Genomic DNA, 26,643 nt, shown 5'->3' with positions numbered 1-26,643 from the left:
ATGGTCATGGAACTCCTTTGTGTCTTATAATATCTTTATATTTTACAATAGGGGGTACATTAGTAGCTATATATTTGTCATGCCAACAAGAGACATACGCAGTATATTAGAAACTCCATAAATACAATGTATAAAATATATAATCTAATATTTCAGAATTTTATATAGTTTCTAGGTATTTAAATTCAGGCTAATGCAGTGTTCCACATCAAAGAGGATAAGCAAATACTGTATTTAGAAAACTTACTAGAATGTTAGCTAGCCTGTAAAACAACTCACTGTTACCTGGGCCTGACACATACCCACAACTTCTTGATAGAGAATTCTCAGGTATGAGATATGAAGGGAACCCTGTGCATTAGAGATCTGCCTCTATGTCTCTTCCCACAGCTTCCATTTCTCTGCATATTCTATGCATATTCTCTCCTCCAAGAACAAGTTCTGTGCCTCTCCACACCCCTCTCTCCTTTCTCTCTAGCGGTAGTATATTTAAGAAGCAATTTCTCTGGAAATCATTTTTTCAGTAATGTTGCCTACTAGAAAATAACTTTCTCATTCTGTGTCATCCTCTTGATTATCACAAATCGCACATCATCTGAATCCAGGACAGTTTGTCCTGCTCACAAGAGTGTTTAGGGGGAAATGTGACTCTCTGCATGCCGGTGTCTGGAATCTGTTTTAAAGGAGAAGTAAACTTTAAATCACTAGGGGATGCAGTAAGCGAAATCGTCGCTTAGTGTGAGGTGTCTCTTCTTTAAAAACACACTGACTCAGGGCATTTGACTAAGGGCATCTTTCTTTATATCCAATTAGTAGTGATGATCAAAATACCTTGTCTGCTGAGGCAAAATCTTTGATCCTAACCCCAGGAGGGAATGTGATGTTAAATCTTCTATAGCAGGGCAGGGAGAGAAGGTCTCGGTGAGGTGAATTACTTGGCAATGGGACTAATGAGAGCTTTTGGAAGCCCTCCAAATTGTCAGCTTTTATACAGCACATTATTTTCCTTATCCTTTTCCCCATATTTCCATAGAAAGCTCAAGCTTTCATCTAGCAAGTTACAATGTGTATACATATTGTGAAATGCTACAGTATATGAAACCATCGTACAAGTCCTCTTTTCAATATCTACATGATGAGATGTCTCTAAAATCTTAAAAAATTCCGTATAAGCAAAAATGACCATTAATGTTTATGTTTCTGTTGTTATCTATGAAAAATAGGAAAGGGAAAAGGGAAAGCTAACATGATCCTTTACCACTGGAGAAAAAAATAATATGATGTGTTCATGTTGCCTTCTTGCCTATTCCTTGCAAAGGGAAGTAGTTTGCGTGCTCCCTAAAATACCAAATCATCATATATTTTCACCTGTTCAGTCCCCCAAGAATACAGGCAGTGTGCAGGATGGTTGCCTAGCAACCACGGAATATAGTAAGGCCAAAGCATGAAAATATGGAGGTAAGGAAGCCGGTCAAACAGGAAAGCTTAAAGAGACAGGATATCATGGACATTTTGGACAGGATGAGCAGAAAGAATGAATGAATCAGGCAGAATATAGACAGAGTTAGGGTTGCCATCCACCTGATTTTCAGCCAGACATCCCAGTTTTTCAAAGGGCTGTCCCTTCAAAACAACAAGAGAACTGGACAGGAATCCAGCAAGTTGTGTCTAAGTGATGCAGTAACCCCACCAAACATGATTGTGCCCACCCCCAGAGTCACTGCCCCACCCCCAATGCCATGAGCCCTGCCCCTTTGTTGGCATTTAGCCACCGGGGAAAAGGTGGCAACCGTACAGCTGTAAGTTTCCATAGACAGTTGCTATTTATTGGGCTGGGGGGCTCTGTTTGGGCCTTTGTAATGCCTTTGTAACTTGAAATGCCAGGGCTATATGGATGTGACCATATTATAGGTCTCATTTACTATGCAGGATGTGTACAAAGTGCAAAAAAGGCCACACTGCAGCAGCGGCCCTGTGTGTGTGCTACTATTATATATTTTATGAAGATGGAAAGGTACATATTTCACTGCTTGTAAATAAAAGATTGCTGCTATTTCTGCTAACTCTCTCCTCTAAAGCAATATGAAGGTTAATCCTGAGGCATTGCTACTAGTCCGAGAAAAAACTTGTTCCTGCTTACACAGAGCAGACAATGTCTTATTTTGCTCATTTTTGGTATATAAGGGGCACTAAGTCTATTTGCAAAATAAGAAAGTCCATATAAAAATCATGTAGCAGCCAGTCAGCTTGCTATTTCAAAATAAAGTCCTGGAGTACCCTTAGATGACTGTCAGTCTGTCTATGTGTATATGTCAGTTTTCTTAACCTGGAGGGTGCAGGGGGCACTGGATCATCCATGAGTGAAAGTGCCACATCTACCCCTCTGTTACCCTCTCATCTTGGTCAACAGATACCAAAATGTCAGTCTTTTAGTGCCTGCTTTTTAAAGGTGACATATAACATAACTGAAAACCCCTTCAATCGTGTAGGTAATGATTAATACTTTATGGTGCTGGATTTAATCTGAGCTAACAATGATTATTATCTTTAAAAAAGGCCCCTTTATTCGCACTTCCTGTAGATCTATGGTCCCTGTCCCTGATTAAAATGAGGGGTGGGCCTGATTTTGACAGCTCAGCCCGCAATCCCAGATTCTGACTGAAAGGCTCCTCATTTCCCTTTGATCTCCTGCACTGAAAGCTAAAAAAAGATACAATGTTTCTCAAACTTAATTAAAAAAGTAGCCTTTGGCAGAAAACCCAGAAAAGTTAACAAACTATACCTGCACTTAGATACAATTGTAACTAATAAGCTAAACAGGTCTCTTTTTTTTAGCAAAACTGTAATAACACATAAAACAAAACCCTAAAACCCCCAGAAATGTGTTCATACCTTAAATAACCTGCCAAATTTTGTAAAATGGGAGTGTTATTTAGGGGCTGTGGTTGCAAAAGTGGAAGTGGAACAGATGGGTGGGACTAGTAGGGTTTTTGAAAAAATAAATCAGACCAAAACACAACTTTTTAAAACACATTGCTTCCATATTTAAAAGAGTATAATGCACTGGCATATTCCTGTTTTTAAACAAAGCCCTAAATGTGTCAAATAAGTCATGTGCTTTTTATTGACCTGAGTATTTTTTAGTGTTTATTATGAAGTGCTCACACTTACAAATTCTATTTTTGGCAGAGCAGTTAGATGAAATAAAAAGGCAGGTATACAATATACAATAAATAATCAGGAACACAAACTTGCTTTATTCAGTTTCTCATGTTTCTTTATACAAAATAAACAAATGTGAAGCTTGACAGCCTCTTAAACTTATAGTACAGCAAAACAGGGGTCTCATAATATCCTTTCTTCTCCCACTTAGTGATTCTAATTAAAAAAGAAAAAGAAAGAATAACGGCTATTTAAAAAGAGACTGTAGAATTTCACATTTTTGTCAGCTTCATTGGGATTCCATTAAGCCATTGACAGGAAGAGTTGCAGTGTTGAAACAGATCACTAGATGGCACCCTAAAACAGTACTGAAGTTTTAAACTATCATTGAGGTAATGTATCAACTGAACCAGAGAACTTGATTTAGGAAGTCAGTGTTAATGACGGCTGAGGATTTAATCAATACAAAAACTTGAAGTAAGCTCAGCAGACAGAAAATTCAATCCTTTCAGCTGATCCTGTGTTTTCTTAGACATAGGAAAGCACGTAGTTTGGAAATAGTTCCATATAAACAGACAATAAGTGGATTTCTTTTGTAGTATGATCTTTATGAACTTTGCTTCCAAAATAAATTTTACATAAATATTTTGAAAACTTTAAAGAAAGGAAAGCAACAAAATCAATGACTTATAAATGGCTCAACATTTAAATACAAAACACCCTTTAAATGGGTGGCAGGCAGCGTTAAGGAAATGTCAGAAATGAATGCTTCCCTGTTGATACTAACATAGTTTTGAGCTTAGACACAAAACCCCTGTAAGCATTTTTATTATCATTCTTAAAAATACATGTTCAATGTGAAATAAATACAAAATATTTGAACTCGATTGTTCTAATGTTTGCTGAAATGCCTCCTTTGGAACTGTTAGGTTCCTGGTTCATAAAATGTTATTCATGGTATCATGTAAAGTTTGTTGTTTTATGTTTGCTCCTGGTTCTTACTGAAGCTGTGTAGGGAGGCAGCTTCATAAGAAATAGTCAAGAAGGTGAGTTTTGGTTTTGGCGCCATGTTGGTCCCATTAATCTTCCCTTTTTCCAATAGCCAAACTTGTGGCTCCAGTGCTGCAGGATAAGGAGAGCTTGATTCATATTTGAAGTTTTTCTTCTTCTGTCACACAGATGGCTTTTGGTTTAGTGTCATTCTTGCTTTTGGTTTATAATCACCCCAGATTGCCCTCTCCTACATTGATTCAGCCAATGCTCAGCAAGGAGAAAAATGTACCACAGAACGGAATCATTTCCAGGGTTGGCTGAACCTGTCTGTTTGAACCAGTGTTCACCCACCCAGTTGCTGAGTGGAGAGTAGAAGGAAAGAGACAGAAGGAAGGTAGACTTCTGGTCAACTAAAGAGATCAGTTCAGTCAACAAGTGTCTTTTATTACCATACAGTAGCTTCATTAATGTCAGGGTTCTGATGGGGCAGGGGACCACTAAAGCCACTATTGTTAGACATAGAAAAGGGAGGACTAGGACCACCACTGAAGACTTCCCCAGAAATGGGATGGAGAGAGCCAGTCATACTTGGCTCAGGACTGGGAGTGTCAGGATGGGAAATCATGTCCGCGTATCTTTGGTTTTCTGATGGGTGGTGTCCAGAAAGCTGAGATTCTAATGGACCTAAAGGAGTTGAACCAGGTCCAGAATTCTGTAGGTAGCTAGAGTCTGCTGGGGATTGTGTCTGGGATGATGGTGGTCCATGAGGAAAAAAGTCATAATTTCCACTTCCATAATAATCTCCTTGATAATCTAAAAAAAAAAGAAAAAAGATATTTTTTGTTAACCACTACTATTATTCCACCATTGCAAAACCACTTTAATATTAAATGTTAGAGAAAGGGGCATTTACAGTTATTCTCTAGCTTAGGCAGTTGGTGAGTGTACTTTGGTGCTAGTTAACCTCTATTACCTTAATAAGCACTGATGCTCTGGGGACATATGTCTTTGTCCTGTTTCACTGTCAGAGCTCTATACGTTACCCTCAAAGTCTATGTTAGCCACAGAGTGCAGTTTGGATCTGCTAAAAAACTAATTCCTAAAGTCACCCATGTATATGCATTGCCAACATATATGTTTTTTTGTTTTGTTTTTTTTTATAGGAGGCAGTGTAAATGAGTTCTCTGGTAGAGTTGGCGGCAGGGGACAATAAAAGTTGCACAATTAAAAAGGAGAGAAAAATTTAAAAAGAAATTTAAGAAAATTGAATATCCTTAAAAAGTCCAAAACTTGTTTTGCATTAATTAATAAACACGATAGAGTATGTGAGAAAATATTTTTAAAACTGTGAGGAAAAAAAAAAGATGAAAAAGATGGAATTCAAGATTTTAAGTGAGAAGTCAATGTGCTTCAGGGAAAGTCTGGTTTTCCAGCAGCTTTACTTATTCAGCGCTCACACTAATGACTCACGTATAATGAGGGGGGTGTAAGAACCAATACATGTCCTGATGCTCAGCAAAAACTATTCTCTGATCATGTCTAGCATCAATACTAAAGCAACATATGGGAACCTGTTACTACTGAAAATGGGCTCATTACATCAATTTAAATCCTTGCACATTTTACTTACTTATAGTTATTCATTACAAACTATTTTTTTTTAAAAAGTACTGCTTTTCAGAGTAAAGGTTTGAGATTTCTAAAATTGCCATTTTTCTGTTCAGTAGCCTGCCCCCATAGCACCGGGCCATCCTGAGTCGATGTACTTCTGCCCTAATTAATGGTAAATAATAAGCCAAACATAGAAATAAATCACACAGGCGGCAGAATAAAACCCATTTGTAAGTGTGGCAAAGCATTAAGTGTGCAGGGGATGGAGGGAGGGGAGGAGCGATTACAAGGATGCAGGAGGGAGCAGATGGGAAAATAATTACTTTTTTCAACATTTTTTTTCTCATTTGAAAAAAATCTTTTTACAGAGATAAAAAAGAAAAGGTTTCCAATGATCATATATATATATATATATATATATATATATATACATATATATATGAATTTAGATATAGATATATATTAACACACTCTAGGTAGAAAAACAGATATATTTTATATAGAAACATATATAAATAATTTAAATATACATTTTTATGTATAAACATCCAGGAGTAAAATCAAAATGGCAACAACATCCTTTTACTTCTGAAAGCTGAAGACAAAGTAACGCAGCACGTTCTGCAAGAATCCACTGATTACTCTAGTATCTTTTTAATTGAATTTGTAACTAAATCACCTATAGAAGAAGGAATAAAGCAATTTATTTGGATGCCTTTGTTTCCCCTTTTGCTCCGAATGAGAAAGAACTGATTCTGTAATCTCTTGACACACAGATCTATTGAGGGCACTGAATGCAGTTCTTGGTAAACACACATCCCCATTCACACGGCTCAAAGACACAAGGCACATCCAACTTGTAACAGATCACAAAGGCAAGGGAGAAGGGGGTGCATGTGTGTGGAAGGACTAAATATTGAGAAGGACTGCAGTCAGGGGAACAAGCAGAAAGATGAAAAGGGTAAGGAGAGAGAGACAAGTGTATGCAGGTTTATACACTCCTGAACATTTACATGATATATACCCGAGGCTAGAGATTTCCACTAGTCAATTAATCTGAATGACTTCAAAATTATTGCTACATAAAAAAGAATCAATGCTTGGGTGCCACAGAGATCCCTTTGGCTGGTCACAAAGATATACACAAGCAAAACTACAAGTTTCAGCCCAGACAACATACAGGGAGGAATCATGGAACTTGTAACCATGTAAGGTTATCTAGGCGGGTATTCCACTCCACTGCACCCAGCCCCTAGATGGACAGTGTTTATGTTGTTGGCCCAGAACCTGCTCTTTAGATTGATATTTATAGTGTATTGGACATTTTCCGCATGACATTTGCAGATGCTGTTTTCCTGAACTGAATGAGGAGGAATAAAGCAGCAGGAAAACATAAAAGACACATAGGGTACAAAACACACTTTAATCCTTCTGTCCAGACATAATGTAAGTGACAACTGCATTGTGGATAAATGTAACAGGAGAGAGAGAACAGCACTGGGTACATGAAACTTGCAAGGTGGCCATGTAAGGGAAAGAAGAGGCAGGGAAAGGAAATGGAGAATCTGCTGCTGCATGTCATTGCCTCTCTGAATATTATTAATGTCTGGGTTTTCATGGGGCACATGACACAAATGATAATTGTAATGGGTAAATTGTGAATCAGAGGAAAGAGAAAACAAACAGAGAAAGGCAGGGTACCCTGCTCTCTTCCAATCACCCTCCATATGTTCTAGGAATGTGAAGGTAATTGGAACAACTGTTGTCTGAATAAGGTACAAAGAAAGCAGCTGTGGTATTGTCCCCTGCAACACTACAGAGGGTGTCGGGGAGGGGAGGGAGTGCGCAGGGGGGGCAAGCTCTTACATCTTTCCTTCACAATGCCCTCTCTTTCTTACTTTCTACTGCAGCAGAGTGCGAACTTTGGAGAGGCAATGAAGTAAACCTTTAAGGAGGTGAAGGGAAGGCAAGGGAGGAGGTGGTGGTTAGAGGATTGAGAGGGAAAAGGAGATTAAAGAGACCTCTGGAAGAAACCTCGTGAAAAATCTCTCACTGAGGCTTTACAATCGTTTAATCTTTAAAATACCTTTTGGCTTTCTGATAAACCTCATTTTGAGATACAGCAAATAAATCCAATCGCCATGGCCATTCTTACATATACACATTGCAGGTCAGCATAGGGCACAGCACTTATTTCAACAGACTTAAAATCTCTGACTTTGCTTAAGTTATCCTTTACTAACAGCAGGACCCAGAAAGTATTTCTAACTATGATATAAATGGGATTATTATAGGATACAAAAAGGACAAGGCAGAGTATGTAAGTGATAAAGGCATCTGTCAGTGGAACCAACTCCATAGCAAAATATTTTTATATCCGCAAACCTGGAAAAAGGTGATCCTGATTTAGAAGCATATTCTGAAATTGTGTGTTACTGATATGAATATATATATATATACACATGTCTGTATATAGTCTTGGCCACTGTTCCCTCTAAGCTGTGCGCGTGTGCACTGAAACTGAAACTGAAAGACCTGCGCAAAAATGCCCATAACTGAACTCCAACAAACATTCTGTAGCGCACAAAAATGTAATCTTGCTTTAAAATGCGCACGGATGATATTTTTTGCGCACACAGCCTATAAAAAATTAGAGGGAACGTTGGTCTTGGCCACAAAGCAACTAAAGGATCTGCTGCCTCTATTGTTGTGTTCTAAAAATTCAAAATAGGCCCTGGCATTTAAGGTACACTGAGGCCCAAAGAGCCCCTGGGCCCAATAAATAGTGACTGTCTATGGAATCTTACAGCAGCCCCTCTGGCATTTGTCAGAATCCACAGTTCAGGCCTGAACCCATGGCTTTTGATAAACTACAGCTTCCATATATATAAGGTGACTTAAATATCTACTGATTAAATGTTTAATATTATGACATGTAATAGGAATGTATACTGTAAACTCCACTGGGATAGGGACTCAGCTAAATGATATATAATCTCTGTAAACTGCTGCAGCACATGTTGGAAATATATAAATAAATAAGGCATAATAATAACTGGCAAAGAGCTATATATGGTTCAAAAAATGTTAAATGTGCTAAAAATGTGTTAGATTTATCTGCAAGCCAAGAATCCCCCATGTGTGGCATTAGCCTAATGCCATATTCTTGAAAATAATTTTGGTGAAGATTGTGAAATAAAATTAAAAAGTGATGTAAACATGTACGTACATTTGTTGTTTGAGAAAATGGTCAACGGGGTGATTTTTTAGCATTGTCTCACCCAGGTGTTTTGTAGGTATAATGAAATACTAGAGATCAGGTATGTATCCCTCAAAAACACACAGCCCTGTTGTAAGTAGGAGATTTGCTAAAAGTCAGTAAAATTTCTTGGCCTTTTCACTTATTCTCACCGAGTTAAAACTTGTCTCTTCTGTGTCTTTTCCCTGTTTTTATCTTTCAGTTGTAAAATTTTATTTATATGTTGTTTACTTTTATTGGTGATTGGATGAGAAATTACTTTAATGATTTCTTCCTAAAAAGTCTACCTATATATTTGAATACAATAGTGGCTACTTTTAAAGACTTAGCAATACAAGTGGGAGGAATTAGATTCCATACAATTATTTTTCTTAACCTTTGTATTTGTATAGCAGTTTTTGAGAGGTGACTGTATTATCTCTTGCTTGATTTGCTTTTTCTCACTTCTATGTAGGTGTCACTGCACCTTGTGTTAGTCTTTATCCTTTACCGCCACTCTGGGCACTTCTCAGCATCTCCCATAGCCCTCCTGTGGTGTCAAAATCAGAAGTAGCCAGCAGGGGCCGTGTCTAGACTTGTGAACAAATCACAGTTCTTAATTTTTTTGACTTTCTGTTTCAATATAATAATAAGAATGAGACAATGCCTTGTAATTTTTGTGAACTAGTCCAGGTTGATGGCAAAACAATTGATTTACAGGAAATACTGCTATCAGGAAACCTCCATTATAGAAACATCACAGATATCTTTTTATATTTATGTATTATACTTTCACAGAACTTTAAACAAAACGTTTCATGCCGATTGATTAACTATTCTCCTATCTGTATGATTCCAGGTAGGGAATATCAGTCCAGGTTTGGAGGAGGACTTCTTTTACTGGCTGTAGGAATGTTTTGTGGACTTGAGAATTTTAGGCTGAGGGTGCACGGAGCATTGCTTTGCTGCTCTCAGCCTGTGGTTTTTTTTGCAGACTGAGCAGATCTGCTCTCTTATGCACCTCAGTAAAACTGCATTGACAAGTACAACTTCCACCTCTGCTTGGCTACACAAAGCATAGCTGAGCAGGGATCAATCTAAAAATGCGAAAGCAGGCATTTTAGGGTTGATCCCCACTCGGCTCCACTTTGTGTAGCTGAGCAGAGGCAGAAGCTGTGCTTGTCAATGCAGTTTTACTGAGGTGCATAAGGAAGCGTTGGGTTTGCCTGTGTTTATTTTTAGGTACTCTAATCTCCTATCACATACAGGTAAGTTTACTGGCTCCTCATACAATTGACATGTGACTGTGTGTATGTAGACTGTGAGCTCCACTGAGGCAGGGACTAATGTGAAATGTTTTTATTATTTATGTAGTGCCAATACATTTATGCAGTGCTTTACACAGATGAAATGTGTTTAGTCTCCGTAAAAAACTGTAGACTATGTCAGCACTATATCAATAAAGAATAATATTAATAATTGCATGGTTATCTAACATATCACCATGGAAATGTTCCCACATTCTATTATTAATGACAGACTGATGATCCCATATATGCAGCATGCATGGCTTTCTACTTAGAGAAGTAGAAATCAGAATGAAATAATTCAAACATCAAATTTATAGTCCACAAACAAGTATACCATTTTTTATATAGCGATGGAAATTTCCAGCTTGCTGACTTTTTTTGGTCCCTGTGTATATGGCTTACAGGGACAATGACACTTTAACTGGAAAGTATCGATATACCTTTAATAGGCTAGGTAGAGCTAGTCTTACATTTCTCTTATACCCCCTGTCTCCTAGCATTGTTTAAAAAAAGTTTTAAATTACATTTCCAATAAGAGGTCAGGAACATTATTGAGAATTTAAAATACATACCTCCATAGTAGCTGTAAGGCCCAGAGCTCAAGATGTCAGACTCATCCAACCTTCCTCCTAGGGGTCGCATACGCCTTGGACTCCTGAAAAAGGCATGCCTCCTGGCCCCCAAAGCGCTGAGCTGCTTCATCCTCCTTTCCTTGGATCTTCGGTTTTGGAACCAAACCTGAGATATAGGTAAGTATGAGATGTATCAATAAACTGCTCCTTTTAATAATGCCCTATTGTAAACTTATGATGCCATATCATCCTCCACAAAAATGAATTTTAAGTTAACTTAACTACTATGCTAGTATACAGAGGAATTTTGGGGGAGGTAGTAGTGACTAGGATTCACTGGGTTCATGTTTATTTGCAGTTATTAATTATGACCATCATGATCAATAAAGGTTTTGTTAAAAATAAACAGAGAGAAAAAAAAATATTTTTCCATATAGAATTAGTAATAAACTGTTGTAGGTAAATTATAAAGTGCAGCTCTGCACAATATTTTGTATAGAAAAGAAAAACTGTTTAACAAATGGTAACAAAGGCAACTTATTTGCTTGCCCATGCTCTTAGACAGTAGAAGGGTAGAAGCGTATTGGTCCTAAATGATGGGAAAATGCAGAAAGTATTTCAGCACAAATGGATCTCTGCATGGAGACCTCTGCATAGAGTGAGCAGGTATAGAATTACACCTGTATCACATCTAAAAAGCCAAGGCAGGTCTATAAGAGTGAACCAGTGGATACAGTGCAGGCACAAAGATTTTGTGACAAACAGGAAAATATAAAGAAAAAGGTGTGAGTGCCATAACAGAGGGGAAATATAAAATATTCTGCAGAGGGGTAGAAGCAGAAAAAACAGGGAATGGCTGCTGCACATGCTAGCACTAGAAAAAAGGGTGATAGGGCAGCCATCTCTCATTCCTGCCTTGTGTTCTATTACAAACCACACAATTGTATTACTCGGCAGCTTTATAACTTATTCACATGTATTCCCATTTCGCCCACTATCCCATTTTCTGAACATTATTTCTTTGAGAAGCGGAACAAATGTCAATATGAAGGCAACATGTTACTGGGAAACTGCCACCTCTTGTTAACATGTAATGTTGCACATTTGCCATCCATAAGAGATTACACTGTAGAACTCTTCTTTCAGATAGAATCACACAGCTATAGTATGCATACATATTGCACACTTGAAGAAAATGGCAGTGGCATATGCTTGTAAAGGTGGTCATACATGTAGCAATAACGATCTTTCATGCAACCTTCAATGGTGCCCAATCAAAATCTTTTTAACCGACCAATATCGGCAGCCTTTGCGATAACGGTCGTCTCTTCGAGTTGCCATACACGCACCGAATATTGTACAAAACGAGGCCGGCTTAAATCGGTTCTATTTCTAAAATGCTGCATAAATATCATATATATCAGGTAGGCAATCTAAAGTGACCTTCAATACCCTAAGCAACACAATATACTCAAAATACCTTTGTTCATTTGTGCTTGGTACATGAGCAAGAATATGCTTGCATTTTTCTAATTGTATGCTATCTGTCTCTTTAGACAGATCATTAAACTGTAAGGGGATGTTCTTTTTCTTCTGACCATGCCTATGCTGTCAGATCCAAACCACAGTCCTCAAACCAGTTTATAGTTACGTACATATTAAAGGGTTAACAGACAATTTTACTGCAATTTGCCAAAGGCCTATAAAAGAGGATAGAATACTTTTCTTCTATCAAACACCGCAGTAAATTATTTGCTCACCTTTTTATAAATATGTCCTAAATTTCGAAATACTTTTTCCAAATAAGAACTGTAAAATAGACAGTCCATCAAGGACCAATTTCAATCAATATGAATTATTGAAATATTTTTGAAAAACTAGATAATGCCTTTATCTCCATACCATTAAGGCCAGAAGCAGATCCGTGATTTTGGCATAGGGTTTAATAGCCAGAGCAGTGTATTCAACATAAAGTCCATTGCCCCATATCAGAGCAGTTACAAGTGCCAGTATTGGCTGATACTGAAGTAAGCATTTCTGCTCATCACTTGTTGCTGCTGCTGAAACATGACAATTATGCAGATAAGTCAAGCAGGTGATATGTTGCACAGACACTAATATGCCATGGAAAAGCTACAATGGTCAAAATGTGGGGTAACGGCCTTATGTAGCATAACCCATTATAGGAACAATGGCTAGCTTCACAATTTCCTATATCTAAACACAAGGGAATGAAAATGTAAACCTGGTTTTTATGTTTACATTAGGCACTTTTGTTAATTACACCAAAAATGTATCTTATAGCTTTAGAGTTCCTATATTTATTTCCTATTATTTTTTAAGCTATATTCAGGGATGGCACCTTTCCATTACACTTCATTAAGTTTAAATATCTCATGGAATATATAAAGCAGGACACACCTAGATAAAAAGAGTAACTCAGTTAAATAATAAGGCGGGTATGCAACTGAAGAAAATAAATATGCAATATAAAACTATGAAAGCAGGCATTTCAAACTACAGAAAATAACTCCCACATAAATTGTATGCAGTTCTTTGTATTTTATTTTATATGGCTGGTTTCCTATTCACCTGTATCACCCCCTTGCATCGCAGGTATTAAAGGAGTGGCTCACCTTTAAGTTAACTTTTGGTATGTTATAGAACAGCCAATTCTAAGCAACTTCACAATTGGTCTTCATTATTGATTTTTTTTAACAGTTTTTAAATTAATTGCCTTCTTCATCTAACTCTTTGCAGGTTTCAAAGGGGATCATTGACTCCAACAACCAAGAAAAACTATTGCTCTTTGAGGCTACAGTTTTATCGTAATTGTTACTTTTTATTAGTTCTCTTTCTATTCAGGTTCTCTTCTATTCATATACCAACATCCCATTCAAACCACTCCAAGGTTGCCAAGGTAAGTTGTACCCAAGCAACGAGATAGCTGCTGAAACTCCAAACTGGAGTACTGCAGTACAAAAATTGAAATAATTAAAAAACTGCAGATAATAAAAAATGATGACTAATTGCAAATTGTTTCAGAATATTAGTCTCTACATCATACGGCCTGCTGGCCTTAAAGATAATGGTAACTGGAAAGCATCCTAAACTATTTTAAAATGTGATATTGCCTTCTCCTGAATATTCCTATAAATAACATCATATCAGAAACTAATATGCTTTTATTGGCTGTTGTTCTTACACTGGTAAAGAAACATACACAGGTAAAATCAGCATTAGAGGCTTGCTAAGATAAACTCTGTGAATATATATCCACTGTGGCTTTAAAAGGCAGCTTCCTGCTACTTTTGCTATTATGAAACGTGTTACAAGAATGCCACACCTTTGAGCAATAATTAATAAAACTTTTGCAATAATGTGCAGTTTTATGAATAAAGCAATGGGACCACCTTCTCGGGAAGATGCTTAGTTCAAAGGTTATTATTTAGTAAAGTCAAGCAAATCCTTTATACCATTTTAACAATATTTGGACCATCATGTACTTGTTCTATTTTCATCTTTGTGTGATATGCCATCTGACTTTTATATAGTAGACACTGTGGCAGCCTAAATTTCCTTATAATTTTATTTCTGTACAATAATCTATAGCCATGAATTATCAGAATTATAGGGAAATAAAATAATGCTAATAAATTATTGTATTGGAATAATGCAGAAGGTTTTTTATTACAAATTACATTATATACAAATATATGTGTGTGTATGTGTGTGTGTATATATATATATATATATACACATTGGGACCAATATTATATAAATAATATAATATAATATATAAATATTTATAAAACTCATTCTTCTTGATGCCTGTTGGGCATATCTGATATTTATTGATTAGAAAAATTACATTTAACATTCTGGCATTAATTTGTGGACAATAATTGTTTTAAAAGAAAAACAACAAGTTATACTTGAGTCCTCAAGTTAGCTCGCTATTTGATAGCGAATTGTTTTCTAGGCAAATTCTTCTGCAGACATGTCTTTCGGTAGAAAGAGGTAATCACAAGCTCACAGATTGGAACTGTGATGGAATTTGAAAAACCCCATAGGTCTACATCTCATCTCTTGAATTTGGTTCCTGTCATACAGATCCACCCCTAAAATGAGGGATTACTGTGAATTTTGGAGGAATTCTTACTGGGATAAGCCGAGAAAGAAGGAACATGAAAACCATCAAACATGAAAACCACTTTATCAAAAGCATCATATCCTGTACAAGCCCCTCTAAAGAGCTTATAGGATCCGGATTACAACTCTTTCAGGGGGATGAATGGAGACCCCCTGCCTGAAAGACAAGGGAAGGACCTCACTCTTTTGCTAGAGAAATAAGGATTAAAAAACACCAATCTTTTCCACTGAAGCAATGTGAATAACAGGGGAGGGCTCAGGGATTTGTTTTAAGAGTTGAATATAAATTGGGACAGCAGCCAAATATAAAGAAAGGTAAAAGAAGAAAACAAATTATAATAAGAGCTAAAGAAGAAAAAGCAATGTTTCAGTTTTGTAAAGATCTCTTTTGGGGTTCAAAAAGCAAGCTGAACTCAAAAATGCATAAGAACATTTTCTATTGTTTACGTATGTTACTGATAGCACTTGAAATAAATTACCATTGTCAAGGTTCCTAAGTACCTATACTAATGCATCTTAAAATACTTATTTTCTTATTAGGTAATATTTTTATCAACTAACAAAAAAAATCTTAGAATTACAAAAAAAAGCAAACAATATACACACTTCCAAAAACAAAGCAAAAATGGATGAAACAGTGTTATGTGATTGAACAAAATAATTCTTAATAATAATTAATAAGTCAGAGAAAATATGTGGATTTTTTTTCTGAACCTTGTTATCAACAGTGTGGGCAGTGTTTAGCATGGGGGCAGAATCCCTGTCACCATTGCCCATTTATATGGTAATATTTTTAGTTACGATGTCCATCCAGAAAAGATAGTGGCCTAAAATGAAGCTCCCTAAAATCAGGCAACACAGCCTGGAAAGGCAAATTGCTGCCCCATTGTCTCTGAATTCAGCAATCTTTAATATGGGGCATGAGTGCCACAGCAGGACATTAACCCTTGGCACAAAAAGTTAAGGGCAGCAGGGCCACAAATCAATTAATTCTATGGCAAAAAGAAGCTTGGGTTCCCTTTAATTCTAGCATCAGTACATAGCTAAGCCAATTCCAGAATCACAGCAAGTCTGTCCAGTTGATACCACATCACATGCAGCCATCCAAGAATCCAGTTATTTTAGTTTAAAAAACTTAACCAAAGAACAAATCTGACCTGCCCTGTCTTTTAAAACACATTATGGTAGGTAAATCCTACAGAAATAACTTCCAAAAAACAGCCCAATTTAGTAATCCCTGCCACTACTCTGGCCCCAGTCTATTAGTTGTTGAGCTTTTGTCATAGTCTGACTCCCCCCTAGGTTGTGATTGATATGTTTAGAATGGATGGAAACCACATACTTTATAATGATGCTCTGCATGACACAAGTAACTTGATGTCAGTTTTAACCTTGTGCAATAGTCAACGCTGGACACAAAACAGCAGGATTCTTCTCTATAAACAAATTAGCAGTAACAATATAAGATAATCATTAAGGAATATCCAGCTCTGTTTGGTAACTATTTTAAAACTGGTCATACATTAATCAACCAAATTGTGCACTGAAACAGTGGCTTAAGATAACATCTGGTTATCCTTTGAGAACTACAAGCATGTATATGGAATCACTGGCCAATAAGGAATTTGTATGTGTCAGACGATCCGTCATATGCCTGACCAGATAACTCAGAATAAGAATTTAGGCCTGATGGGCACTTAACATGCTGAAATGAAGTAATATTTATATACTAGAAGTTCAGTAAATAACATAACAGAAACAAAATGTAATTCTGTTACCTGAATGACCCGCATGTTCAGCCCTGTTTCCTGAGCTAGCTGTTCCCGAATATGCCTGGTGGGTTTGGGAGTGGCAGCAAAAGCAGCCTTAAGGGTCTCCAGTTGCTTGGCCTTAATAGTGGTCCGTGGTCCCCTCCTTTTAGTACCAGAGTTCTGTTCCTCATTCTCATTGTTAGCTGTCTCTTTGTCTGAAGATGTGGAGTGGTCTGTCTCTTTGCTCTCATCCTGTATGGGGTCTTGGAGATCTGGAGACAAACTTCTGTCTGTGCAAGAAGACACTGAAAAAGCAAAAACGAAGATCTTATTATATTCTCTATTGTACAGTGATCATTGATCAAACGCTTAATCTAGGGAGTATGGGATAACATTTGCTTTGAACCAGACAATCGTAAAACAAAAAAGTAATTGAACCAAAGCAAAATGAAAAGAAGGCCACAGGGCTCACTGAGCTCCAGTTATGGCTGGGTCCTAGTTCTTTCAAAATGACACATGAGCAATAGAAATTACATAAGACCTTTTAATTTGGTTTGGTTTGTTTTGCATCTGAACCCAAAATCTTAAAGCACAAATATGTTTCATGTTTTTCATTTTTAGCAATATTGCTCTCAAGTGTGTTTTTAGAGATGGTGATAAATCATGCAACCATTTGTTTGCTATCATGAATGAAAGGATTCAGGGTAATTCAAGAAGCTGGGAGCCCCGGCCTATAATGAATGACTGGATTCAGGGTAACTTAAGAAGCTGGGAGCCCCGGCCTAAAAAAATGTCATATATCAGGGATGCCCCGTGTTCAGCCTTCCAGCCATTGTTACTACTGCTAGCAGCCCCCTATAGTTTTTTCTCTGGTCGATTGTGAGGGGCATAATACAACAGCAGGCCAGAAGGTCAGATACCAGACACAAATATAAAAATATTCTGTATAATATAATTCTTCTAATTCACTTTTGTGTTTACAAATATGTTCCAACTGGAATTATCCGCAAGTGCAGTGAGCAAGTGCAATTTTGAGTGCAATCGCCATGTTTTTTCCCACAATGCACCATTTTCCTAACAATTCCAGGGTCATTGTGGATGCAAATGGACGATTCTCTTGACGTAATTGCACCATTTGCCTGGTATCATTTCCTGTGTTTGCTGGCACCATTTCCGTGTTTGGTGTGCAAGTGACATGAGCGCCCTATACTTTTGATGCACCTGGGCTGTGGCAATTGACTGAACACAAGACACCATGTGGGATTTAGTTTAGACAAAAGATATGAAATGTATGAACACAGAAGAGCTGATACAATTACTGCAAAACAAACCAGAATTTCTGCTGAAAAGAAAATATGCTTACATGTACAGTAGAAAAATAATAAATTGTGTTAAATTAACAAGTTTTATTTTTCTTTTTACTGATCCTTTCAAACAGATAAAGGATAACTGATGCGTACAGTATTTCATACACAGAAATAAGTACGCACGGGTTAATGACAGGTTTCTAGTCGCTTCACGTCTTTAATATTTTAACTGAATTTATTTTGGCCCATCTTCACTTTAATACCTCACAGACAGTCCAAGTTCCTAGAGTCAATATGCTTGACTATGTAAGGTTATTATCAACTGCAATACTTTAATCATGTTTGCGTACGTTGGAAGCTGTAGGGAGACGGAGTTATATTCCATCAGTTTTCAAATCTTCCCCACTGTAATGGCACTAATCAGTCTTATAAAAAAAGGGTAAAGCTTACTAATTATCTGACAAAAAAAATCATTCATTTTTTAGAAACAAAAATGTTCCCCAACCCCCCCCCCCAAAAAAACAGCTACAGAAAACACAACTGTACTCTAATTTTACAACTATAATAATTATTATTATAATTAGTTAATAAGTGAGTTAATAATAACTCACTAGAAAACAGAGAAATAATAAATACATATTTTTTTTTACTAGAAAATTCAAGCAAAGTGCACAAATGGATTATGTTACAGGTCAGGGTCTCACCACCCAAACCAACCCACCTATGTGTACTTGAGCAATTCAGTAGTGAAGTCAAGAATATGATATATCTACTCTTTGTACCCTGTTTGTATTGATAAATTTGAACACTAATTCACTTTTTACAAGCTTATCTAGTAGAATTAAGTCTAAAACAACTGGACTTTTCTGAGTTTTTCTTGAAAACGTTTCACCACTCATCCGAGTGGCTTCTCGGATGAGTGGTGAAACGTTTTCAAGAAAAACTCAGAAAAGTCCAGTTGTTTTAGACTTAATTCTACTAGATACTGTATATCATGACCTGGATGAATGAGAATCTTCATAGACATATTTTTACAAGCTTGTTACCCAAATTTTGGATGTTAACATTTCACTATGGTTTTATTTAGGTATGCACTGAATTCAGGATTCGGCTCGGGATTCGCCCAAGAGTCTGCCTTTTTTAGCAGGATTCAGCCAAATCCATGCTCCTGGCAGAACCGAATCCGAGTCCTTAAAATCATGTGACTTTTTGTATATTTGGATTAGGTTTCGGTTCGGTATTCGCACAAATCTTTTACAAAGCATTTGGGGGTTCGGCCGAATCTGAAAATAGTAGATTCAGTGCAGTAGTTTATTTTAGTGTAAATATCTGCAGCTACTGGCCAAAGTAAAAAAAAGTTTCATGGGAGTGTTTATTGTGATAGGAAAAACCAATGACACTGCATAAAATGAAATAGAGCAGCTCATCTCATAAAAAAATTGCTTTGTTACACTGCTAGGTACTCAGTCCAAACCCAATGAGTTTCATTTAACTCTATCTGGGGTATAACAATAAAGGCAGCAGACTCAGGACACTTTGTCACTTCTTCTGGGATTTTTAATGTTTGTCCTTTCCCTCCATAAATACAGTAGTAAAGTATTATCTTTTTCTGGCTGGGGCAACGTCAATATAAATGAACACAAACTTACCCTTGAGAAATACATATATTTCGGGTTTTAGGGTGTTTGTGAGATAGGATTTAAAAGGGCTTAGGGTTCCAGCAACTTTGTATTATTCAACTAGTGACTGCAGGAAAAGGAACTAAAATGTTCTGAAAGCTTGCTATGGTTATCTTAGTTAGCCAATAAAGGTATCACCTTTATACCACTTTTGTTATTTTTTATTTCAAAAGGGTTACCCTGTAAACATCAACTAGTGACTGAAGCTTTGGTCTCTGAACTGATTTCCGTACTAGTGTATTTGTTTAGGTCACTTTCACCAAGAGTTTCAATACCAAGAGTAGTTTGTCTTTATACTGTACAAATTAGGCGCTTAAACGTGACATAATAGACGAACATATGTTCACTCCACTAATTCCCGCCTTCTGGGAAAACGCCGGACGTCCAGTCACGTCACAGATTCTATTTTGGGGCAGCGCGTAACGTCACCACGTAAACTGCCGGCGTAAAGTTGCGCAATTAACTTTAACAGTTGTATAACTTCCGATTTATCCCTATGGGACTAACTATAGCCATTTATTAAAAAGCATCCGATAAAGGAAAAATGTTGGGTTCGAGTTCTAATGATATGCTCTTGTCCTGCTCACCAAACATAATGCACCTTCTTTGTAAATTTATGATAAGAGAATGAGCTGTACCCACACTTGAAACGCAACTGAGCCTGAAAGTACTGGAGCCGCAACACTATGGCGTCATTGTACCTCATGTTATTATTATTGTGCCTAGAGCGGAATGATACCCAGCCTTGCCTACGCGGTATGATGGGCGAGGTACAGGCTTCTGCGCCAGTGTATGTGGCTACTAAAGGTTACACCTATCCCACATTTGTTCTTATATGGAACCTTCACTAGTCACATACACGAATGCAGTAGCCTGTACCCTGGTCTGCTGTATTACAGGTGCTGTTATTGGGATGAGATTTGCTTTGTGGGAGCAATGAGAGGTGACAACTTGTGGGTCCCAACGTGCATAGTAAGGCAAGCTGTTCAAACATGTAGTCTCTTGCTCTTAAACTACAACTACCAGCATGTATAAAGCTGGAGAGCCGCTGTCTATATTACTAATACATAGGGAAGCCCCTGCCTTTCTGTGAAACTAATAACTGATGTTATGTTTGTAATGAATGTAGAGATTATGGAATGGATCATGGAACTGGCATAAAACAGGTAAAAATTAAGCATGGCCGCTTGTTACAAACCTTTCCATCTTCACTGGAGGAAAGGTTCATCAATTAGGTGCGTGAGTCCTAGCTGCCCTTACAACAATAGTGGATTAACTAAAACACAGGGAACAATCTTAGGTTGAAGGGAATGGGATTTAGTTTGTTTAGACGCATATACACAATTTCTAAACATGGGTTAATCATTCTCTCAATAGTATTAGGTTTGGTTGGCCAATGAGAGCAGGTGTGTCTGGCACCTTAACTAATTCTCAGGCTACTGCTACTAGCCCCGCCCACAGTCTGGTTAGATGGCATGGCAGGATGACTGGGGTGTTTGCATGTCCCAGGGATCTGTGTGAGATTAGCTAATCCTCCTGATCTCTATTTAAGGGTCCATGTGAAAATGTTGGAACTGAGTAGGAAACAGCACAGGCCAGTACTAGGGAGAGAGGAGCATCACGTTGGGGTACTATTGGCGTTATTCGTTATGAGATCATAGGGTAGAAAAACTGAGCTGAATGTTTAAAAAACAATATACAACAGTTCGTATATGCACAGTAACATGTATTGTTAGTTTAGTGGTACAGTGTCTTTCATTCTGATGTCAACTGAATTAACTTACCTAAAATAAACTAAGTCTGTGCCCTCATTAAATTCAAAGGAAAGTTTTATTTGATTTTTTTCTCATAACCAGAGAGCATGAGAATGGCAGCATTTGTTACATCATACCTGTCATAGAGCCATGTTATGATGCTACTGCTGCTGAGAGTGTGAGTGATTGCCAGTCTGCACTCACCTGAGTTGAGGCTGCTTTCCTTCAGGCTGCTGGCACTGGCATAATCCTCTTTGCAGACAAATTTGTTTTCATCTATGATGTATAATTCCTCGCCTGTTGAGAGCTGCTTATTGCACACCATGCAGGTGAAACAGTTCAGGTGAAACACTTTATTCCTCGCTTTCCTGACCAAGTCACTTGGAGAGATTCCCAGGGAGCATCCTGCACATTTTGTACCAAATCTCCTGCGCAAAGAAAAAATAAATATAAAATCGTCAGTGTTAAAAAGGGACGATTGTCCTCAATTTATGGAAAACATAAGGACTTCTGGTGCCCTACATTGGCAAATTTTCGAGGTGCGTTTGTCAATCAAATTACTACACAACAAAAGCAAGCGTTAGAGAATGAATGTAGTAGTACTGTTGGGTTTTTCTATTTAGGATGCTGTCTTCTGTGTATAGAAGGTCCGTGTACACAGAACAATCAGTGAATTTAGCAGTACTCGCTAATTACCTGGCGCACCCCACAGTGACACACAAGATTTATGAAGGGTAACCCAACCTCTAACATGCTTCAGTGCTTAGGAAGTAAGAGTACTTTCGGTGCTGCCTCAGTTGGGACTGCAAAAGCAAGGATGCACCTTTTCAATATCAACAGAATGTTGTCCCCTTCCCTTTCTGTTACTTCTCACAGAAACTGTATTAGTACAGGTCTGCGTGCCTCTGGAAATTAAAATCCTTAACCCTACAAAGTGACACAAATTGTAAATTATGAAGGCTATACATAATTGCATACATACCCTGCAAGAGAACTACCGGGGACAAGCAGATTACACATTTCTATCCTTTGCGCATTAGCAATAATGTAATATCTACATTATCTACATTATAGATTCTTTTCTTTACAAATGTAAAAATGAGTAATATTATCCATAACATTCCGATGGATATTTTATTACCCACAATTTTACACCTATATCGTTTGAATTGTACCTTTCACTTTTAAACAATTCCACTAAAGAAAACGAATTATTTTAAAACCTAGATACGCTAATGAGCTAATTTGCCACAATTGCACTTGCACTGTACTTTCTGAACTTATTGGGGTTTTTTTAAATGTGATTTTATAAAACTCGTTTTTTTTAAGTGCGAACTGTTCCTGTTTTCAAGCTCTAACCATAAAAGGTGCATGGGGCTGTTTTTTGACAGATCAGTGGGGAGTTGATAAGGAAAAGAAATCTATTAAATCAGAAGCTTCATTTGAAGAAAAACAGTAGATTAATGTTCCTTGTGAATTCTATTTAGTGATTCTGCAAAGCGAAGCGGCAGGACCTGCTGAAATGTCTCCCGATATGCGTCGGGCACAATTTATTGGTGCACAAATCATACCTTGGTATCCACAAACCATATATCCTGTTTGGATAAAACAAACGCTTGAAGAATTTTTGTATCAAAAAAATGCTTTTCTATTTAGGAAGAATGAGAATCTTAAAAATAGGTCCGAAACGGCAAAATTGGTTATTAAATATGGTTTATTTAATCTGCAAAATGCTACATGGGGTGTAGTGCGCCTATACACAATGGTATGAGCAAACACAATGATAAAAATATATTTATAATTTTACTGCTAGCGAAGATATAAATATTTAGATGTGATTGTAATAGTGATGTTTGTTTTTTATAATACAAGGTTTACATATTTTAAACTATCAAAAACACAATGTGAGGGAGAATGTGTGTGTGCAAACATATATATGGTTATGTTTTAGAGCAAGGAATTGTTTTGAAACGCAATAAATACAACATAAAACCCAGTGAATAGACATTGTTCTTATTTGTTTCTCAGTCTGGGCAGGGTTTTATGGCCAAACCTTTCATTGTGGATGTTCACGCCATGCATCCAGTGACTTTGATTTAGTGACTGTATTAGAGGTCATAAGTCATGCCTGCCTTATCCAAGAAAATAATTAGCTCACCTGCACCTTATCAAAAATCATTAAATGCTCCTAAAGAGTTTGCACATTACTTGGGAGGGGCTATTCATGGACCGTAAAGTTACATTAAGGACATTTTTATGTGAGATCGCATTATTAACCTTATCACTGCCCGACTTGCAAAAAAACAAAACATTCACTGAGCCCATCAGCCAAAAAACAAATATAATTCGTTGCATAAAAAAAGAACTAAACTGTCTTATTTACATGAAGAGATTTGGAACAATAACCTATGTAAGCAAGTAGAATTTCGGGTTTAACATGACAAAAGCCTTCTGCTTAATGGAAACCAATGCCCCAGTCCCTGTTTTTACTGGGAACTCCTCTGCAATCAGGGGCTCTGACAAATGGAACATTGTCGCTCTATTTTAATATGGATACCCCATTGTTCTATGCCTGGGGACTCTTCAGTTAATGTGTAAATGGCACTGATGTGCACTGAGAATATGGTTTTTCTGTATTCACTGTAAAAGTAGCATTATATATTTATAGTAAGATAAGTAAGATATACAGTTTAACAATTCGGATATTCTATAAAATGAATAAAAGATTTTTTTAGAAGCTGGAGAAATTACACAGATGCTTGTATTTGTTCAGAGTAAAAGAACCGTATATTGCCTAAGCTTGATGGTATTCTCTTTTTGAGCTGCAGTAATATAAATTAGAAGCTGATAATGAAGCAACTTCACATGAGCTATATAGTACATTGGGGCATCTCCAAATACACAAAGAAGTAAAATATACACGGGCCTCTATTTACTGAAGCTCAATATCTTCCAAACCGTTATGTATCCTTTATATTGTGTGTTTCAATAAGGTTTCTGATACATTTTATTAATGAACGGATTGTTTGACATATCCAATGAATAAAGAAGCCTTAGCATCACTGGAAATAAAAGAACAGGTAACTAAATGCATTGTGGGTGAAAACAATGCATTATGGGTAGCTAAAAGTCAGAACATTGAAAACGTTATTTTATCATGAAGGAGCTAATAACACTCATTTTCCATTGCCTACATACACATACAGGTATACATGTCTGAGTTTTATACTTTGTCCCCCTGACCTTAATATATGATGTTAATATTGATTAAAAGTTTGGTTTAAACTTAGTGAAAACGATAATTGATCCCAAACGATGTTAATATCCAAAATGTTTAGTGAGCTGCTAGTTTGTATATCAGATAGATTTTATCTTCTTTTAGATAGAGAAAGGATAATTGTAATCACTCTTAGGTGGGAATCTGGCCCACAGTATCTGGTGGGGCTCATTGTCCAAATCTGTTCCTTATTTACACAATAGCCAGAGTACAGTAGCCTGTCGGATTGCTTTGTTGATTCATTTAAACCTTTCTTTACTTTTATAATAATAGTGCTCATGTACTGAAATGTTTGGATCCGTTACTTATTATAAGGTGTTAAAAGAACCAATGTGACCCGAGGGTCCCGGCCCAATAAAACATAGGGGATTTTCAGCAACTGCTTATATTAAACTGACAACTAATCCAGAACAGCCTTGTGTTTCGCTGCCCATCATGTGTTATTTCCTGAAAAAAGTATCATATATTTTCCAAATATGCACAGGCAACACCAGACCAGCCTCTGTGATTAGGCTTCTCAATACTCAAATCTACAAATGTAATAGTGTTCTTGATATGTCCCCTGTATTAAGGTTCCTACAAGCTTTCGTATAGTTGTATCTACCCTATTTACTTTTACTACCAATTGAAAAGATATATATAAGTATAGGAGAGAAAAGGACAGTTGCACTCAGGAATTATTATTTATACTAAAATAGGTTGAATAAAAGATTTTAGGATCTAAAAGGGACAGGCACCTCCTTCCTACTGTGTCTCTTACCACATCCTTATATTTATTCTTTATTTATTGATCTTTGTTTGTACTTTTTTACCTTGTATAATTGTACAGCGCTGCCTATCATTGTAGCGCTTTACGAATAAGTTTCTACATACATACAAAATAACTTGAAACCTATATGCACCCATGTTCCCCATATAGAAAATATTTTGCATGTAATATCGAAATGCTCTGTGCCCAAGCAGTCGCACTGGTAGGGTAGGCGCAATAAATAAAAAAAGGTCAGCCTAAGCCATAACATTTTCCCTGAATGGTGCCCCACTCATTCCCAGGTGGCGGTTAGGACACCAAGCAAGGCACCAGGCCATGCCAACTCCTTACCTGAAGAAGTCTGTTTTGCAGTAGAGCTTGCCCTCCCTGGAGAAGCATTTTTCGGTCAGGTTGCATTTACACTCACAGCATTGCACACATTTGACGTGCCAGGCTCTGTCCAGGACATTGAGTAGAAATCGGTCCAGGATGGGCCTCTCACACCCAGCGCAATGGACCATCATAGTTGAAGCTAGTATTAGCAGCAGAAGCCCACTCCAGTGAAATCCTCATAGACCCTGACCCACACCCTCCAAGTGTTAGTTTAGTCCCAGTGGGCCCTTTGGCAGGAATCTCTGGCACAGTCTTGGGGGCGCTTGGTGTTCACCGATGTTGTCTCTGTGGCAATGCTCAGATGACAGGTGGCCAGTATTGTCTTTTATTCCCTCATACTCCGCGTTCCGGTGCTCCCACAGCCAGGCTGCTAGGGTGTCCTACTTCAGTATCCTAGATGTCACTTTCTCCCGTTCCACCTCTGTGCCCCATAATCGGCTCTGAGTGCCAAGCTTGGCAATTCGCGCATCCTTATTCAGATTTTGTGACGTCCCAGGGAACGTCGGCAAGCGATCTGCCAATCAGCACGCAGTAACCATGGTTACCAGTTAATTTATAGCACATCTATATTGGCTGGAGAATGGTCCTTGGCACGGTGAAGGCTTGGAGGAGAGATGCTGCTAGGAGTTCATTCTGGTTACAAAGTAGAGGGTATTTCTCCTTGAGGATCCGAATGCTTAGAAATAATATTTAGGC

At 37.4% G+C, this 26,643-nt stretch overlaps 1 protein-coding gene across 1 annotated transcript; it reads right to left on the bottom strand.

Annotated features, from left to right (window-relative positions):
• Positions 1-3,749: 3,749 nt before the first annotated feature.
• lhx5 (LIM homeobox 5) lies at positions 3,750-26,374 on the bottom strand. The gene is made up of 5 exons (NM_001016082.2): positions 25,906-26,374; positions 21,734-21,957; positions 16,817-17,094; positions 10,887-11,052; positions 3,750-4,968 (listed from the first exon to the last, which is right to left on the bottom strand). Exons 1-5 carry the CDS (start codon positions 26,076-26,078, stop codon positions 4,601-4,603), a joined length of 1,209 nt encoding a protein of 402 aa, NP_001016082.1. The 5' UTR covers positions 26,079-26,374; the 3' UTR covers positions 3,750-4,600.
• Positions 26,375-26,643: the final 269 nt, after the last annotated feature.

This window comes from Xenopus tropicalis, chromosome 1 (genome assembly GCF_000004195.4).
Source record: "Xenopus tropicalis strain Nigerian chromosome 1, UCB_Xtro_10.0, whole genome shotgun sequence".
In the NCBI taxonomy this organism is placed as follows: domain Eukaryota; kingdom Metazoa; phylum Chordata; class Amphibia; order Anura; family Pipidae; genus Xenopus; species Xenopus tropicalis.
Note: the sequence above shows the minus strand (reverse complement) of the source record. Positions and strands in the feature narration are given on the sequence as shown.